At 37.6% G+C, this 18,929-nt stretch overlaps 1 protein-coding gene and 1 non-coding gene across 3 annotated transcripts in view; both read right to left on the bottom strand.

Annotated features, from left to right (window-relative positions):
- Window positions 1-144: 144 nt before the first annotated feature.
- Window positions 145-18,929, bottom strand: part of NSD2 (nuclear receptor binding SET domain protein 2) — a 77,769-nt gene continuing 58,984 nt past the window's right edge. For both annotated transcript variants that reach the window (XM_026846518.1, XM_026846517.1), the window contains exons 11-23: window positions 17,462-17,593; window positions 16,300-16,423; window positions 15,102-15,302; window positions 14,249-14,428; window positions 13,060-13,216; window positions 12,108-12,313; window positions 11,559-11,662; window positions 11,049-11,318; window positions 10,837-10,953; window positions 8,355-8,496; window positions 7,552-7,658; window positions 5,724-5,928; window positions 145-4,832 (exon numbers count right to left, since the gene is read on the bottom strand). In XM_026846518.1, the coding sequence (XP_026702319.1) occupies window positions 4,561-4,832; window positions 5,724-5,928; window positions 7,552-7,658; window positions 8,355-8,496; window positions 10,837-10,953; window positions 11,049-11,318; window positions 11,559-11,662; window positions 12,108-12,313; window positions 13,060-13,216; window positions 14,249-14,428; window positions 15,102-15,302; window positions 16,300-16,423; window positions 17,462-17,593 (2,217 nt within the window). In that variant the 3' untranslated portion in view covers window positions 145-4,560. The remainder of the gene's footprint in view (window positions 4,833-5,723; window positions 5,929-7,551; window positions 7,659-8,354; window positions 8,497-10,836; window positions 10,954-11,048; window positions 11,319-11,558; window positions 11,663-12,107; window positions 12,314-13,059; window positions 13,217-14,248; window positions 14,429-15,101; window positions 15,303-16,299; window positions 16,424-17,461; window positions 17,594-18,929) is intronic.
- On the bottom strand, window positions 8,636-8,765 carry LOC113479441. Its single transcript, XR_003398255.1, has one exon.

Raw genomic sequence — 18,929 nt, 5'->3', positions numbered from 1 at the left:
GATGGGAAAAGAGGTACATCATCATTTGTGGTCAGTCAAGTTGCTCAGAGCAGCTGTGGCTGCCCCCTCCCTGGCAGTGCTCAAGGCCAGGTTGGACGGGGCTTTGAGCAACCTGGGCTAGTGGAAGGTGTCCCTGCCCATGGCAGGGGTCTGGAACTGGATGATCTTTAGGGTCCCTTCCAACCCAAACCATTCTGTGATTTTAACAGGGATCAGCAGCAACATGGGGATAGTACCATTCCTCAAACTCCACTGCACAGCATGGGCAGAGCTCCCCCCATCCCCCCCAACAGTGTCCCTCATGCTGTTGATTTAGCAGACATTAAGTTTTTCAACAGGCAAAAACCTGGCTTTTCACAGGAGCAGCAAAAGGACACAATCCTGATGCACAGCACCAGAGGGTCTCAGTAGAACAGTAATTCATTACTATTAAAGCAATTTTCTGAAACGCTCTTAAAAAAAAAAAAAAAAAAATTAGCTGCTGTCAGACATGGGAGATTCCACCCATGAAGTCAAATCAGACCCAAAGAAAAACCCAGCTGGAAAAGCAAATCACAGTCAACTTCAGACCTGACCAAGCAGGAAAAGCACCAGTGACAGCTAAACAAACTCAAGGGAACAGAACTGGTAGGACTGCATGACTCCAGCTCAAGGTCATTAAGGTCTGTAAAATTATAACCAACAGAAACCAGCACTGTAACAGGAAAATGTGCGCTGAAAAAAAGGTCAATATTTTTGTGATAAGCAACACTGTGAAAACAAGCCAAAACACAATCATTATCACCTCTATATAAACTTAAAACATTATTACCATGGAGTCTCTTAGAAAGTCTTGGAGTGGAAGGTTTCACTATGAAAGAACATTCACTTCCCTCACTGTGAAAACCATGCTTGCTTAGTATGTATCATCTCACTTTTTTTTCTTTAAAGAACAAACAATTTTTCTTCTAAAACATTTTTTTTCTTCTATACAGAGCTGTTTTATGAAAAAAAAAAAAAAAAGAATTAGCAACTTCTTAAATAACTAGGAATAGATTTTAATATTTAATAAGACACTGAAGTTTCTCAAGCAGTCAGACATGGAATAATGTGACTCAACAATGTGGAAAAAATCCCATTAATACGTCTTTCAAGATATTTTGTTTTTCCAAGTAATTAAAATAAAAACCCTAAAAACTGACCATGAACACAAACTATTGAACAAAACAGACATTTAATTTGATTATTCTTCCTAGACTGTATGAAAATACATCTAACATATTCAACTGAAAATTGTTTCCATGCTTGCTCATGTGATAAAAGAACAACAAATTCTGAATTTGGCTATCATGTACCAGCTTTGAAGAGTTTGCTGGAAAAGGAAAGACATCTTTCTACTTTGATGGGCAAGACACTAAGTACATAATTTAATGCCATGTAATATACCATACTTAGATGTTATTTAGATTAATTTATAATAAAAAATATTTTAAGTTGCTGAATGCTAAAATGTATTGAGTTGCATCATGAGAAAGCTTAATTTTTCAAGATTGTTTTTCCTTGTATTTGAACAGTGGGAGGAGGAAAATAGTGAAACAACTTTTCTTTTGTCTTATTTTTTTAACAAAACTTCAGTCTATTTTCCCAGTGCTGCAGAGTAAGGTACAGAAGCCTTCATTAAAAGACACCTAAAAACCACCTTTCCTGATTCAGAAACTAAAATTCTACCAGATCACCACCTGAGTGACTTAGCTGAGCTCATGGGGTTACATGGTCAGTACATATTAAGGGAGAACACGATCCACATTTATTTTAAAGATCAATCTCCAAAGTATGTGATCAGCAGAAGGAATGAATTCCTAGCAACTCAAAAGCAAACTCCTAGTTTGCAGTCTCAGTGACGCAAGCCTTCGCTGGCTCAAAGAGTTGACTAGTAAAGAGCCGAGAAGAGGTAGAAGGAAGCAGAAAGTCAAACAGCCACTTGCTAAGATCTGTTTGCGTAAATTTAACGTTACGAAAAGAGCGCTGAGAGGGATTGCTTTGAATGCCAAAGTCTTTATTTACCCACAGACAGATACAAAATGGGTGGCTGTCCTGCATCCTGCCATACTAAATGTGCTTGTGAGCCCACCTGAGAGGCAGGCAGGGAGTTGTAGGCTCTGTGACCAATCTTAAAACAGATGGTGTTACTGCAGCAGTGCCAAACAGTAACTATTTGAGATGGTGGCTTCTGGAAGTAGGTATCTGCCTCTTAGGACCTGGGGCATAACCATTCCATGGTGCCAGAGCTGTTACACCTATATATGAAGAGGAAAAAGCAACGAAACAACTAAAAAAATAACAAATTATAAAAGCAATGGAATGTAAAGGTAAAATTTTATAATAACTTATTTAAAGGTATTCTTATAAAGCCTTCCTTACATGGTATAGTATTCAAAGAATGGTCCCAATGACATCAAATTCCTTCATTTTGTCTAAAAGCAGTGAGGAAAATCTTTCTGCTTTGCTATCTGATCTCACTTTCCTTGAAAACCAATATTAGAGAAACATACATAATACCATTTTTTGGTTTTGCTTTTAGGCACAGGCCTATGCTTCAGTCCTGGTATAACAAATATCTATAGCAGAGGGAAAGTTTCCCTCAAAGTCAATTAAGAAAAAAATCTTGATTTTTAGCTTGAGTGCAAGGCTTGGCGTACCACTTTAAAAAATGCAAACATGTAACACTTCCCTGTGTTTTGAACTGTGCTACTTTTTAAAAATTATTTGAAAAAAATTCATCTTACAAGAGTGTTTATAAAAATTGATTAAAAGAACAAAACAGTTTGGTCACAAAACAGAAATGAAAGAGTTCAGGATAGGACAATGCTACATTTTAAACCTCTTTCAATTAGTATCTTCTAATAAAACCAAAGTTTTGATGTGTTGGGAACAAATGAGGATTTTGATAACTCCAAAAACTAAATCTGTAATCAAATCCTCGAGAAATACTTTGGGGAAAAAAACATACACTTTCATGAAATAGCAAGGCTTCATTTTCAAAAGGGCTACACAGAGTTTCTGCACTATTAAAGGCAAACTAAGCTAGAATGTACACAAATTACTAAATGGACATGGAGGTGCACATTGTGTTTACATAGGCTAGGTAACTGGCACAAGTCAAAACTTACTTGTAACACTGCCTAATCACACACCAATGACATGCACTGGGAAGAAAACAGGTAAAGACATTTTTCTTTACCGTTTTTTCCTAGTTCTAATATTAATTTCCATCAATACTAAATCTTGTATATTTATCTCACTCCAAGTGTGAGAACCTAATGGGAGCAAAGAATTCAAAACAGCTTTGCTGACACAACAAAGTGGTGATAAGATAGTCAAGAGCAGAGCTCCTAAAAATGCAAAGAATAATTTCAGTCTGCCAAGTCAAGTAGCCAGTTTTATAAAAACTTTATCAAAAGGAACAGTCAGGCTAAATTTCATATTAAAATTGTTCCTTAGGTGCTTCTTCAAAAATCTATACCTTTTTTAACTTATTATTTGTTTTGAATTTAATTTTAGCACTTTAGTCAAGTTTCACCTTAAGTTTAATTCAGGGTTTTTTTTTTGTTCCTGGTTGGGCATTTTTTGCATTATCACAAAGTTGTAATGCTTGAACTCCAAGCATTCTGAAGAAATATTTGCCTCTGAGTTTTACTTGACATTAAAAAAGAAAAATTGAGTAATTTTTTCACATAATAGGTTTTGTAAGATTTATTTTTATTAAGACATAAAAATCCTAGAGTATTGGGCCTAGATTGCAAGACAATATCCCTTTAAATCCAGACTTGTACAGCTCTGCAAGATCAAGTCACTTCTAATTCACTTGAATAAAATACAGGAAAAAACAGTATAGAAAAAAATCTCTTACAGTGTAAGATTTCACCTCACTGGTACAGGGTATGCCTTTCCCACCACACACTATATTTCTTGGTGGAAGGATATTTAAAAACACTTTTGTTTAAGAATCACTGGAGAGCTACTTTATAAGAGCACAAACAAATGATGTGTGTGGTTGTAGTGAGATACGCACCTGGATCATGAATGGCATTCAAGCACTTGCTCAAAAACACACAAGGCAAGCAAATCTCATTGGGACCACAGACCAAGCCATTTCTTACTTAAAAGGACTTGAGAGCTAATAACTTCTTTCAAGGATATACTATTTTAAACATCTGTTGGTTGACAAATACTATCTCAAAAACCTATGTTTACGCCTACCTGGTTTGATTTTAACCTACCTCCAATCTGAAAGTATTTTGGAGGGAACCTTTTACATTCGTAACAATTCAAGTGTAACTGTAATGCTGAGTAATAAGTTTGGTTTGTCCTGAAATTTTCTGAACTATGCAGTTCGTTATCAGTGCAGAAGCAGCAGAAGACTGCTGTGGTTGGCTCAGTGGATTTATAAAAACAAAACAAAACAAAAATTCCCCCCCCCCCAGTAACCTTTACAGAATATATGTAAAATTGTGTCCTTCCCTGGTCATATTCACAACTTATCTACAAGATAGTGTTGGCAGTAGAAACTGCAGTCCATGACTATTTGCATTCAGCTCTCATCCATCTGTTGTTCCTCTGCTTTCTCTTAGGCTTCAACTTGTTCAGTTTTTTGCGGGGTTTCTCAGTCTTCTGAGTTTCAACAGAATCCACCCCAAGAACATGTTCAGAGCAGCATAACTGTCCATTCAACATAGAATTTAGTACTGTCCCATCTTGATGTTCCTTGCAGAAAGAATTTGGGCAGAAGTGGCAGAAAGAAACAGAAGGTTTGCCACAAACATCACAGTGGTGCCAAGGACACTCCCACTTTCCTGTGATCAAAACCAAATAGTGCGTAAGTGGAAAGTAAAACGTGTCATCATCTTTTAAAGAAGTTTTGTGTTTTAGCAGCTGAACACACGACTTTCCTGACAAAACAAGACGAGACAGCAACTACCACGGCCCATCTCAAAAATCAAAATACTACTTCTAAAGCTCAGCTGACAGCAGTAAGTAGCAGATGTGACACCCTCTCATTTAAATACAGCAGTCAACTCCAGCTAGAAGAAATTATTCAGGATTTACTCAATAGCATTTTACAGAACTTGCAGGTAGTAGTTCTACAGGCTGGTAGAGTATCCAAACATCCAGTCAACTGCTGCTTACCATTACAATTCTCACTTGTTTCAAGTTTTGCTCAGGACAGCTGGTGTGCTTGACCTACAGATACTCTTCTGTCCCAGCATATTTTACCAGTCATTGTTTTACTTGTTTCTGGGATAACAGCTTCATTTCTTCATATCCCACCTGACATGGCTGACTGGAATCAGGTAACTCCTGTGGTATCTGGAACTGCAACCTGATGTCTGCTGCCCTTAACATTTTCCTACTTGCCTTGTTCCAGATGCTGTTGCTATTCTTTTGGCTTGAACTCAGCTGGCTTCATGCATTTCTTAGATATAATAAACTTTCCTGTGACAGTGCCACAGTGCTCCTACAGAGTGATGTACTCGACCTACGTTCATAACAAAAGGCTCATTTTGCCAAAGAGGCAGGAGGAAGGCCATCATTTTGTCTCCATACTCAAGAAGAGTTCCTACATGATGCACCAAGTTCTCACTATGAGAAAATGTCTTCAAGATGACACTCTTGCCAAGGTTTCAGTGCAATAAATGAGGTACTGGCACAAGTTATTTATTTACATAAGAGACAAGCTGACTCACCAAAAGGACGTTTCACCAAACCAAGGCAGGAGAGATGATAAGCTTTAGTACAAGATTTCCTGTCGCACAATACCAGCTGGCCTCCATCACCACAACGGAAACAATCATCTTCAGATTCTTTCTTCCCTTCATTTTTCGTTCTGCGTCTCCGTGTTCTCTTTTTGGTCTTTTTGCCTTTCTCTTCTGAGGCATTAGTGGAAGAATTCTAAAAGAGTAAGATGCAAATCAGTAGATGCCAGTTTTGCAAAGGAAAAATATTACACAGCCTAGCAAAACTGTTGGCATACCTGGCAGACTGAGCACACAGGCAAAAATTTGACTTGGTGCAGACCTGTCCAGTGCCTCACTGTACCTATCTGTGTTGACAAAAACACCCCACACTGACCCCTTGAAAAGTCATCTTGAAACCTGATCTTGTCCCTATAATTCCTTCCTACTAGAAAGCTCTTCCACTTTCTTATCACTGAAAAAAGGTATTCCAATTTCCAGTGTCACCTACTTGTGGCTAATTTACCCCCATTTTGTTCTTGTATCACCAGTCACTTCACCTCAATATCCATTTTTCTCTTCCAGTTGTGTATACTCATGCTGGAATTACTAGACCCTGTACAGAATGGACAGCAGGATCTCAGGAGCTGTAAGTGTGTCCATAATGCTAGAAAGAATACACTAAACCTTATCCCTGTTTCAAGCTGACATTCTGCTGCTTGCACTTCAATTCTCCTCCACCAAATCATAGAAAATTCATTCTGGATGTTTTTTCAACATCTCTACCATCATTCCCTCCCCCTCACCCCAGTAATCATTACCTACTTTCTTTAAAACTAGCCCATTTTACCAATGCAGACAGCCCTGCAAAACTGAAATGTAACATTTCATTTTTTCATAGCTGTCTGTGTAAATTGATCACAAGCTTACGTGAAACCTCACTTAAGCCTATCCCTTAACAAAAAATCAGCTATGCGAATTCTGGAGATTTTAAGGCCGCCTTCTGAAGTGCCTGATACTGAGCAGTGTGAAGGACCACACAAAGGTGCGTGCAGACTTTCCACATCCACAGGTGAGATTATTTTTTCCCCGGGAATGTATTTCTGCCTTCCCTCGCACTCCTGTGACAGCCCTTCAGGAAGCCCCATCGACTTCTGCTGGATTACAGGTTTTAAATTAACCTGACACAAATCATACAGGTCATTTCTTAATGCAATATGGTATCATTTTTTTCTCATTCAAAAGTGACATTTTTTTATTCTTCAGTTCAACTAGGTGTTTTTTTAACAAATCTTAACAAAACAATCATATTGTAAGGTTTAGATGGGGGAATATAAACTGCAATGTCAGAATAATCATCTCACTGATTGTAGTGAGGCTCATTCTTAGTCAGTTCCTAGCTCCTAAAACCTTCTCCTCTCCATACTTCAAACAGGACTCAGAAGGTCATTCCTTCGAGAACCCCTTTTTCATATGCTTTTGATTCCAGAAGCTAGTGCCAGTAAGTAGCAATATTTCTTATTCAGGACACAAAGTAATTAATTTCTCATAGGAGAAAGGGGGAGAAAATATTTAGGGTGTTCCCAAAACCAGTATTGCCTATTTTACTATCACAGCATAAAAATGTATTCTTTAACACCAAAGTTATGTTTAGCAAAATAATATTTCCATCTTCCCAGCTATGGAAACAGTAAGCTTTTTCCTCAAAGAACAGCTAACATCTGTTCAAGCGGCATTAACCCTTATCATAACATAAAACTTGTCCAGCAATGCATACCCCAAAAGAAAAAACATGGCTGGTAGACAAGATACCATCAAAATCTTTTGATCTATTACTTGCCTTTGGTCTGTCCCCAAGAAATCCACTGCAGTTTGGGGCACCACATTTGCAGACTGTTTTTTCATTGCCCAGACAGTCAAGGTTGTAATTAAAAGTCAGCTCTGTTCCTGAGTGAGATAAGACATAATCTTTCATTATGAAGGACGAAGTAACTAAGTCTACCAAAACTGTTATAAACAAATAAAGGTTTCATTATCTATCTTCTGGTTTTGTACTTGCTTGCTGATCTATCACTGTAGGATTTCCCCCCTCTTTACTGTTCATAAGCACTGTCAATGATTAACTACATGTCTTATGCAATTACTTTTTAAAAGAAATCCGCTTGACTTTCACAAAATTGTGCATGAGTCTGGTCTACACACACAATTATATAGATCTATATATCCATACAGCTAGGTACAGCTATAGATAGATGTGTGCAAGTGCACGTGTGTAACACAAACCAGAACATACACACTTTTAAACACACTCCTGCATCCGCTGCTTAAGCTTATCTTCACTTGAAAAGCTGCAGAAGTACTCTGAGATTTCTAAAACAACGCGCTCTACAACACAAAGTGAATGCAAGGATACTAACTAGGGGCTCTTTGATGTTCTCTTAGAAGCAAGCAACAAAAAGCAACGATGGGACTCACTATTAAAAAACATTAAAGGAAAAGACAGATCACAAAGCATCTCTTCTGTGTGAGGAATTCTCTACAAAAATATTTGCACTGAATCAGTTGAACCATGACCATCCATTCATAATTGCACAAAAGATTTAACTTAGGAAATTAAACCAAAACCAACATAAGCTGATATACCTGCAGGAATATCACACACAGCAAACAGGCCGACACGAGTGTCTCCGTTTACTGTCCATTTTAGAGTTTCACAATTTGGTTGGCAGCTGTGATTCATAAACCGAGAATAGTTTCCTTTGGGGCCAGCATCAATAATACGGTCCTGGAGATCAAATCAGCAACAGAATGAATGCTTTTACTCCCCCACCGCCAATAAAATCAAATCTGTAAATTATTTCAGTAGTTGCATTCAAAACGGACATGGTTGCTAGCCAGAAGCACACAGGCAAAAGGATGGTACATGTTGTATTGAAAACTGTAGTGTCTCATGTGGCTGGAATGTGACACTCCCAAAGCAATACTCATGCTCTAGCTCACATCTTCCCAGAACCCATCACAGCCACATGGCAGGACAAGTGTTCTTGTGAGCACTGTAGTGGTCATGTTAAAGAAACCCCTCCCTCCAGAAAGCCTCAGTACTCAAAATCAGCCCACTTACCTTTTACTTTGCATTCACAAAGCTGTGATGCATTTACAAATACTGTGCCTTATGGTATTTACCAAGTCACTGCATGATTACTTGCAGAGAATATCAGTTTCTCACCAGCTTTCTTTACCTTAATCAGCTAGGTTTAAACAAAAATTAGCTCTTGATAAACAAAAAAAATCCCATTCCTGCATGCCTTTTAATTTCCATCTGCAAACATACCAGACATTAACAAAATAAGGTCTTGAAATAGCCAGAACTGTGTTTCTTTGAAGAGTTGCTTAAGAAAGTTTTGCTTACTTATGAAATATTATTATAGATTCCTTCTGCACACATATGACTGCCATGACTATATGCACGTACATGCAGCCACTCCAACTGCATGTACAGCTCAGTCTTATAATGGAAGGGGCATTTTTGCAGGACAGAACCACAGTGAGGATTTATTCAACTACAGCAAGAGTCAAATACACCTTCAGTTCAGTTTAACACACTGACGTTGTATGTCAGTTTAGTAGAGCAGTGAGAAACTTGTGTTCAGGGAAACATGGTTTCATTATTCTTCAGTGATAACTCCAGCTCCTCAGTTACAGGACTAATGAAAACAGTGGCTCGGGTAATACAATGCAGAATAGTCTCAGGCAAAAGAAAGGTGATTAGGACTGAAAAAACATGCAGGATTGACAGCCAACTCTTGTTTTTCTCTTAAGCAGCTGCTTTGAGACTGAAGCAATGTAATATATATAACCAATACCCCCTGCTGTCTGGGTTCTCCACTTTCTTCCCCTTCTCAGGAACAAAATACTCAGAGATGTGCACAGAGAACCACAGATGCTGGATGAATTTGCTTTACTAATTAATCTGCTAGATTACTTTGCTGCAGAATCAATTTATCAAATGCTGGCTGGCTACTAATGCAGATAATACTTTCAGAAAAGTTTCCACAAAAGCACAAGCCTAGTTTTGCTATGAACAAAGAAAGGGTCAGATAGTTGTAAAAAAAAAAAAAAAAAAAAAAAAAGCCCAATATAGGACACAGTCTCACAATTATATTTCACACTTCTTTCAAGTGAGAATGTTTTTCTTTGTTGCTGTTGAAATCTTAGTATAAGGACTTCTAACAGTAATTCTTTCAACTGAGTCATTACTATTTTCCGAAACTTCATACTTCTTTTTAAGACTAGGCAGGTAAAATACTTTTGCAGCACTTTTATTTCAATCGACAAAGTATAATTTATTGACCTTAATATATATTTTATTACACTAAGCAGTTAGAGCTAATGAGATGTATTATATATATAGAATGGAGCAAGGAGGCTGTGCTGGTTTTGGTTGGGATAGAGTTAATTTTCTTCATAGTAGTTGGTACTGGGCTGTCTTTTTGATTTGTGCTGGAAGCAGTGTTGGTAACACAGGGATGTTTTTGTTGCTGCTGAGCAGTGCTCACACAGAGTCAAGGCCTTTCTGCCTCTCACCCACCCCACCAGCGAGTGGGCTGGGGGTGCAGAGAGAGCTGGGAGGGGACACAGCTGGGACAGCTGACCCCGACTGACCCAAGGGGTATCCCACACCCCATGACATCATGCTCAGCATATAAAGTGGGGGAAGAGGAGGACATTTGGAGCGATGGTGTTTGTATTCCCAAGTAACTGTTACACATGATGGACCCTGAACCCCTGCCTGCCGATGGGAAATGGTGAATGAATTCCTTGCTTTGCTTGCACACACTTTTGCTTTACCTATTAAACTGCCTTTAACTCAACCCATGAGTTTTCTCACTTTTACCCTTATTCTCTCCCCCATCTCACCCAGGGGGAGTGAGTGAGCAGCTGTGTGGGTCATAGTTGCCAGCTGGGGTTAAACCAGGGCACAGGAACAGAAGAAATAATATTGCACATATATGAAACTGTAGAACATAAGAGGTAGCAGAGTGCCCTACCAAGGTAATCAACAGGAGGAAAACAGATCAAAATAATGTTATAATTAAATAACAGGAAAAAATGTAAAATACTCTACCTTATCAATAGTAAGCATATAGAAGTGGGTAATGTCATTTTCATGTGCATATTTGATTCTTGCCATACATTCCTCTTCGTCAATCAGCTCACCAACATACTCATTCACAAACTCTCCCTGAAAGATACCAAGTATCACTAGTAAAGTATATACCAAACTCACAAACAACATCACAAGTCACCAATTCTTTGCTAGGCAAGAACGATTCATACCTTTTTTATGTCTCTCTTGGCGACCAGCCCCCACCCTTTCCCATCGGTTTTGATGATCTCTGTCTCAGGGTATTGACGTTTTGTAAAGCACTGGTTTTGGCACCGTTCTCCCGCTGGACAAACTTGTGGATGGCATTCATACATCAGCATCCGATTTAGGCACTCAGAATCAAAGCCACAAGGGTTTTCATCTGTGGGTTTGCAGTTGCACTTGGGAATCTCAGAAATGTCAGCAGTATATATCTGCACTTTACCACAAGGTTTATTCACCTGAATAATACATTAAAATAGTTCAAATATCACTTTAAAACATTTGAATCTATTGTAAGACTTATTACAGTGGTTACTAATTTGGTTTTGCAACACTAGCTGTTCAACGGAAGCAAAATTTCATAATCTCATGACAAATGCCAGCACATCATTGCAACCTCTCCTCATCTCACCACGGCTCCTTCTCTCCAGTGCTGGCTTAGACATTTGAGTATTCAGTGTAATTTCCTCAAAGTTTACCTTAATATGCTTGTATGGTGGAGGTTTACGTTCACTTTCTTGGGTTTCTTTGGCTTCTCGCTGTAGCTTTATTTCTCGAAATCGAGCTTCAGCTTCTCGCAAAGCTAAAAAAGATTACTGTATCAACAGAAATGCTAGAAAGAGGATTACTCCTCCCAAGTTGACTTGCTCATTCCCATGTGTGTTAAACAAAGAATCATCTTCACTTCCTAGTCCCATCATTCAATTCTCTTGCAAACAAGACTTCTGGATTGTTAATGCTCTTAACAGATGTATTAATTCTGTCTTTCTCTCTCCTGGTTACACTCATCATTTCCTTTCCAGAAAGTAAAAATCATCAGAAATTTTTCCAAGTAGATGCTAGTCTTTTACAGGCCATGAAAATAATGCTTTCATTCATAGTAATAATGACTGCTGCCCAGGACACCAATAAATTTTTTAAAATTCAATATTGTAAAACAAATGTACAAAACCAGACCCAAGGCTATGTGTGAAGAAAGTAAAGCATGCATATCACAAGGTTATTTCTGTTTGCTTTTAGCTATGTACCATTTTTGAAGACTTTTCCAATTCCTTTGATCCCCTGGTATCTACTCCCTCTGTCTCCCTCCATATAAGGGAACACCCGTGCTTGGTGCGTCCAATAGTAATCCTTAGAACCAAAGAAAAACACAGGAAATTCTCCAATTTCATGCTTCATTTTCTGGATATTTGGGGGAACATTTTTCGGATGGCAAACTTCTGCAGGCCACCATCTAGCACAGAAGTACAAATAAAAAAATACAGCATTTTAGTCAAGCTCTTTCTGCAAAAAATAGTTTCACAAAATCACCCTGAACAGCAGTAATGGATTGTTATTTCCAAGAACCAAGTGGATTTAAAATCCTTTCCTCCCCCCACTCAGTAGGCAACCAGAGAAGATAGGACTAGACAAGGAAAGCCTGACACTCATATCTGTGGAACTTTTGGCCACCTGCAAAATAAGCAAACACATAAAGCTCCTTGCATCTGGTTAGCAAAAACATAATCTTTAACAAGGCCTACAAATCACTGTAATTGTCAAAGATCAAGAGAGATCTGATAATAGCTATTAACACTTTATAGGATAAACCCCACCCACCTCTATCTTACTCAAATCTCAATGAGGTGTAAACTACTGACAACCTGAGTGACTGATGTCCCATCCTGCAAGGTAGCAATTTAGCCAATTACAAGTTATACCAACTTAATTATTTGAAGAGATCTCTCAAACAAAAGGGGTGGAAGGCTATACAGTAGAAGCAGATGTCAGAAGACTACAAATCCTGTATGCATATGTCTTGACGGAGAGCAACAGCCAAGCTACAGGTCTCTGAACTTGAAGTTTACAAGGAGATGGGGTCCCGAGCTCACAGAGGAATGCGAAATCTGTGTGCAGCAAGGCTGGCCTATAGAAGCAATCTGTATGGTCCTTGATTAAACATGCCAGTACTGTAAAACAAAATAAATCCGTTCATCAGACCTGTAATTTCCCAGTTTAACCCAAATAATATCCTGGAAATGGAGCTTCTTCCCCGCCCTGCAGTCATTGCAGTACCAGCTCCCATCTGGCATTTCAATGTTTAAACAGTCTGGGTGAAACGCTGCAGGACATGACTCGCAGCACAACAAGCTTCCTCCTTCAGAGAAAAAGAAAAAAAAGGTTGAAAAACATCAAGACAAAAATAAAATTTTGCATTCCAACCAGGTTCAAAGCGGGGTGATACACATGTGGTAGGTTCAGTCAGAAAATAAACGGTTGAAATATGCTGGCCTGCAACAAATACATATCATTCAGTTGTGTACAAAGCCAAAAGGTCCTTACTAATTTGAATGCTTGGCAGACTAGGATTAGTAATACATACAAAATAACAAGCAAGCTAGTGATAAAAAAGCCAGAATAATGCACTGCAAATTATAATTACTTTACTTTAATGACTACAATATATTTAACACAGTTTTATATATATTAATATTTCACTTTATGAAAAATTTCAACAACATATTTATACATATTTTTTTTTCCCCCTGAGGGGGAGAGGGAATGAAGTTGCTTGTTTGTTTCCTGAACTATCAAGCGGAGAGTTATCTGCAACTTAAAAGCTGCTATGCTGCATCTTAATTTGTTAACAAATCAGGTAAACTTTCACTCCTACGGTTTAATCAGCACTATGCATTTTGTAGTTCTCAATGAGAAATAAATTTATTGTACAGCATAAAACAAAACACCCTTAATTAGTGGCACCCCCAGCAACAACTAATACTGATTCAATTTGCTGTCTGCTGCTAAACTAAAAGAAACTCTTAAAATATTTATGTTTTAATCTTTTGTATTACCAATAAAGAAACACAAAAAGCTTCAGTACATTGAACACAGGGGAAAGAACAGAGAAATACTTCTCATTATGTGTCTCTGGTACAGAATTAAATCAGGCTTCTGGTTGCTGGACGAACTCCAAATAAAAACATTCCTTAATAAATTATATCTGCAAAAAAAGGATACTCAAAAACTTGAAGAAGCACAAGACAGCCTGAAGTTATTTCAATACCTAACAGAGCCTAACTTAATATGCTGCATTTCTAACAATTTTCTATAAACAGATTAGTAAAATTAAATTGAAGAATAAAACGTTTTGATGCTGCATTTATGAAAGAGTTTTACAGCAGTTTACCTTTTGAACACACAAAGCACCAGCTCACATTGACATGCGCATGATGACTTTTTCCTTTCATGGCAGTGAAATGATTCGTACAAACAATGCTGTTGGAAGCGATGACTGCACATCCCGCAGCAATGCAAACGTCTCCAGCATGGTATGCAACAGGACAGCGAACACAACGCATCATCTTTCCTAGCAAAGCAGAATACTGCCATATTATTTTTGAACAAAACGGATTTATTATTTGAGCTAAGAAATGGTAGTACTGCCTGAGCTAGCCTATACACATACAAAAAATACATCATTGATATTTTCAAAGTCAGCATATTTGCATTTAGCAACAATACTGAATTAACCAAGGTTTTTAAAGAGCCCTACACTGAGTTTAAAGCACTACAATATTTAAATGTGAATGTTTTAACTGTGCACACCAGGGCAGACAAGCTTTCCTCAGTCATGCAATTTTGTCTACAGATGTTGCCCAAAGCTAAAAATATTCACAGAATGAAATGTCTCCACGTTCGGCAAGCCTTGCTGCTGTATTTGTGCAGTCACGGGTCTTGCCCTCACTCTACTCAGCCTGCCTCTCCTCATCATATATGCACTCTAGATGTCCTTCTCTCTTGAAAGCATGGTTAACTATAGGTAATTGAAAGTTAGTTCAAAAAATGGAACACAAACAAGGTAAATATTAACGTTCACTAAAAATTATTCAATTATTATTTAAAAAAAGTTTGGAATCAATCAACAGTCCATGAACACCTGAAAAACTGCAGTTAGCAGCTATTAAACGGACAGATTCCTTATATTAACGTACCATAAATAGACTTAATTCACCAGTCATAAAAACGTAAAATGAAACTACCTTTTGAAATTCGTGGATGTGAAGGGTTACTAACATGACAGCTTAGGCAGCTGTGGAGAGGACATCGAAACCCCCTGTTCTCAAACACCGTAAGATGAAATTTTTTCACACAAGCTTCATGGTAGAATTTTCCGCAGTGGGATACGACACAGCGTTTCACATCTGCCTTCCTCTCTTTACATACAAAACAGGTATGCACACCTAGTGCAAAAGTAATAAAAATAACGTAACTAATTTTTCATCCATACATGGGAATTTAAAATGCTTTTGCTCTGAGTTTCTGTTATGCATGGGGGAGTTGCTTTTGTTATGTTGGGTTTTTTTTCCTTAAACTCAAACAGCATTCTATTATTTGATGAAGTGCTTTATTTAAGTTTTTAGTGTTAAATACTAATCTGCTCAGATACAGATAAAATAAAGTTACAATGCAACACCACTGCAGTTAAAGTGTACACAATAACACCCAAAACCTCACCAATCTGCTTTTACGTTCTTACTTATAAGCCTCAGTATGCCAAGGATGACTGTGGATTTTTTATTTTCAAAGCAATGAAATAGGATGATGGGCTGTCTGTGACCCTGTGAAATCTGAAGTAGGTCCACAAACCAGAGACAAGCATCCTCAAATCTTCTCTCTGGACAGTCTGAAATTGGTTTATTTTGAAGCAGCCTTGTTCCAACAAGGTTTACCATGTGTACTGATCTGAATTTACAAGCAAGAACGCAAATCTTTCATGTAAAGTTTTAAGATTAAGAACTTCCAAGCAGTTATTATAGGATTAAAAGCAAATGAAATTAATAGCAGTAAGGTAGTCTTTTAATAGAAAAAGCAAAAGATTGATATAGACACACTAATGACTGAAAAAGGACTTTAAAACGTTTCACTTGCTTTTTTTCCTAGGATTTCTTAAGTCTTTGTGACAGATTTTAAATCTAATCTGTAATTGTACTCAGAGAGCAAATACTCTGCAATTACTAAGGCAAAGGAATTCAGCCAAGTTGCAAGAGAGTTCTCACTGAAAACAGAGTGAGCTTTCTAAAACATGGCACATTTAATGGTACTATATGAACTACCACCCAGTCAGGCACCAAAGGATAAATATGGTTTCTCCAAAGATATATACTTTGTCTAGGAAGATTTCCTAGAACAATGGGAAAACTACATTTTTTTTTTATTAATAGAAAGGGACACACTTGCCTGATGTACATTCACTACAAATGAATTTTCCTGCTGGTCTTCCAGAGAGCCCAAGGCAGCTTACATGAAAAGCTCGATAGCAAAGTCCTTCGCACAGTAGGAGATCACCTGTTTTTTCACACAGCTTTTACAACACAAAGGCATTGAATGTTAAAGAAAAGTTCATATGTGGAAGATTTTTTTTTCTTTATTCCTTTTCATATATTGACCCTCTTTTAACATTGTTGAAATAACATTTAACAAGTGAAAGATAATTTTACAAGCATCATCACATGCCCTGGCTTCCAGTCAAAACAGATCATTAAACCATTAGAAATATCACTCATAAAGCCATGGTTCTTGAGCAAATACAATTTGACAGAAAAAAAATAGAAGAAAAAAAGCTTTAAGAAATTTTCCCTGAGCACACTGATGCATCTGAGTAGGGTTAAAAAGCATCCTTATTCTCCTTCTTCTTGGCAAAAGGAAATTAATCTAGGTGGCACAACAATACTTCTATATCCAAGTGGTCAGCAATGACATGCATAACTAAAAATGAACTGAACAATAACACTGGCAGAATTTAAGGGATTAGCCAACATTTAAAGATAGGTATAACCTCATCATCACTGTGTACAAGAAATGGTAATATAACTGCTTGCCCAGTCTTGTGGAAACAAATTAGATCTGTCCATTTGTATTGTGTTACCATTTCATCATCTAAGACGTCTTCTAGAATAGTTTGAGAAAGCTTTTTGCTTTCATTTCACATGCCACACACACACACCATGTCACTACAATCTCTGCTGCACACAGAAGCACAAAACCCACCGGGTTTTACTTTCTCCTCTTTATTAACAGATAAGCGAGCAGTTCTTCTCAATCATTTAACTAGTTACCTGGCAACATTTATGCACTTATTCTGAAGTACAAATTATGCTTATCTTAGCAATCTGGAAACTCAAGCTGAAAGGCTAAGTCACTTATTGGAGGTCAAGAAAGAAAGAAAAAATAAAAAAATTAAGAATTCCATTTACTGGCACGGCACCCTCATCACTAACAGACATCTCAGACACATGATAAACCTGTTTCTGGTCTAATACTGTAATTTTCATACTGAAAAAAAAATTCTTCTAGGAAACCTCAGAAAACACGGCTTGCTGCCCCGGCTAACATCTCTCACCTGACACACATATTCTTTTTTTGTTCCTGTTCCTCGCTCAGATTTTTTTGATGATATAGACACTTCAGTCTGAGTTTCATCAGCACTTTCATAGGGAGATTCTGACCGCTCATCTCCTTGGCCATCGAAGATCTGAAGATTAAACATACATGTTAGAGAAAGCAGTCATGTATGGTCAATTCTGTATAGAATATCAACTGAAGGAAGCAAACAGACTGCAATTCAGACTAGCAGATTTAGGCACACTCTTTCGGTTTTGTTTCCCCCACCTTTAAAAAAAACCCAAAACTTGATTAGAACGACATTTGTGGAAGTCTCATCAAAAGGACTATATAACAATCATCCTCGACAACTCAACAGCAGCCAAAACAAAACACCAAAACTTTGTAATATGGCATTTTATTTATACTCAGTTATTTGTTTTATTTATACTCAGTTCTGTAATACAGTTAGATAGAAGCACCTAGACATTAACACAATTCCCTTGTTTAAAGATTGAATATGTGTTTTATGAGCGAGTAACAAGTTAATTTTAGAGAGAAACTTAGTAAACTTCAAGCTGACCCAAATATTCTCCAAGAAAGTGGGAATAGTATGTACAAGAGAAGAAGAAAGAAAAAAGTGGCTCTCTGAATATGCTTAAGGAATGTTATAGCCAACAATAAATTCAAAATACTTCAAAAGATAGACCTGTTATGAATAAATCTTCTATCTAGATGTATTAAAGATGGAGGATTTAAAAAAATATTCGTAATCTACTTTAAAGAAACCCAACCCAAGTAACATATCTAAAAGAAAACATAGGGCAGTTTTCAATTCAATAGAATTTAGGGAGAGAATGGACAACTGAGTCATTTGTCTTATCTCACGTTCTACCCGAAGATGCAAATTTCATGCTGTCACCCCAACATGGTACTCAATGGCATGTATTTCGCTAAGTACATTCTCCAGGAGAGCATCACAATTTGGAACTGTAAAAGAAACCTAACACTTCTCTTCAAGCTTGTTCTAATGGTTACTCACACATACCATTAAAAATACTGCCTCATGGCCCTTTTGAGTTGTCTAACTGTAACTCACAGTTGATGATGCTTTCTCCAGATATTTCAGCTATATTAGAAGTTCTTTGGAACTAGACACTTTCCTCCTGTGGAGGCATGCTACAATTAAGCCTGTTTCAATCCTTTTTGGTAAGGCAGAATGCTCTCTAATTTTCTCCCTAAGGAACTTTTTCCTCTATCAATAGAATTTTGGTGGGTTTTCTCTAAACCGTATCTGTACTTTAAAAAGGCTGTTGAAAAATCGGGCGTGAGAACTGGAGACAACAGTCCATTACAAGTCTCAAAAGTACAAGATCCAAAGCAAACCAACATGCTACTCTTCTTCACCACTCCTGTTGTGCTGTGTTAAGGATCTCCCTAAGTCTTTTCAATACAGTGCTGACAGTCACTGTAAATTGCTGCGGTCA

The sequence above is a fragment of the Athene cunicularia genome (assembly GCF_003259725.1).
Source record: "Athene cunicularia isolate RWA chromosome 4 unlocalized genomic scaffold, athCun1 chr4_part1, whole genome shotgun sequence".
Lineage (NCBI taxonomy): Eukaryota > Metazoa > Chordata > Aves > Strigiformes > Strigidae > Athene > Athene cunicularia.
The sequence above is the reverse complement of the archived record's forward strand: the minus strand, read 5'-3'. Positions and strand labels throughout refer to the sequence as shown.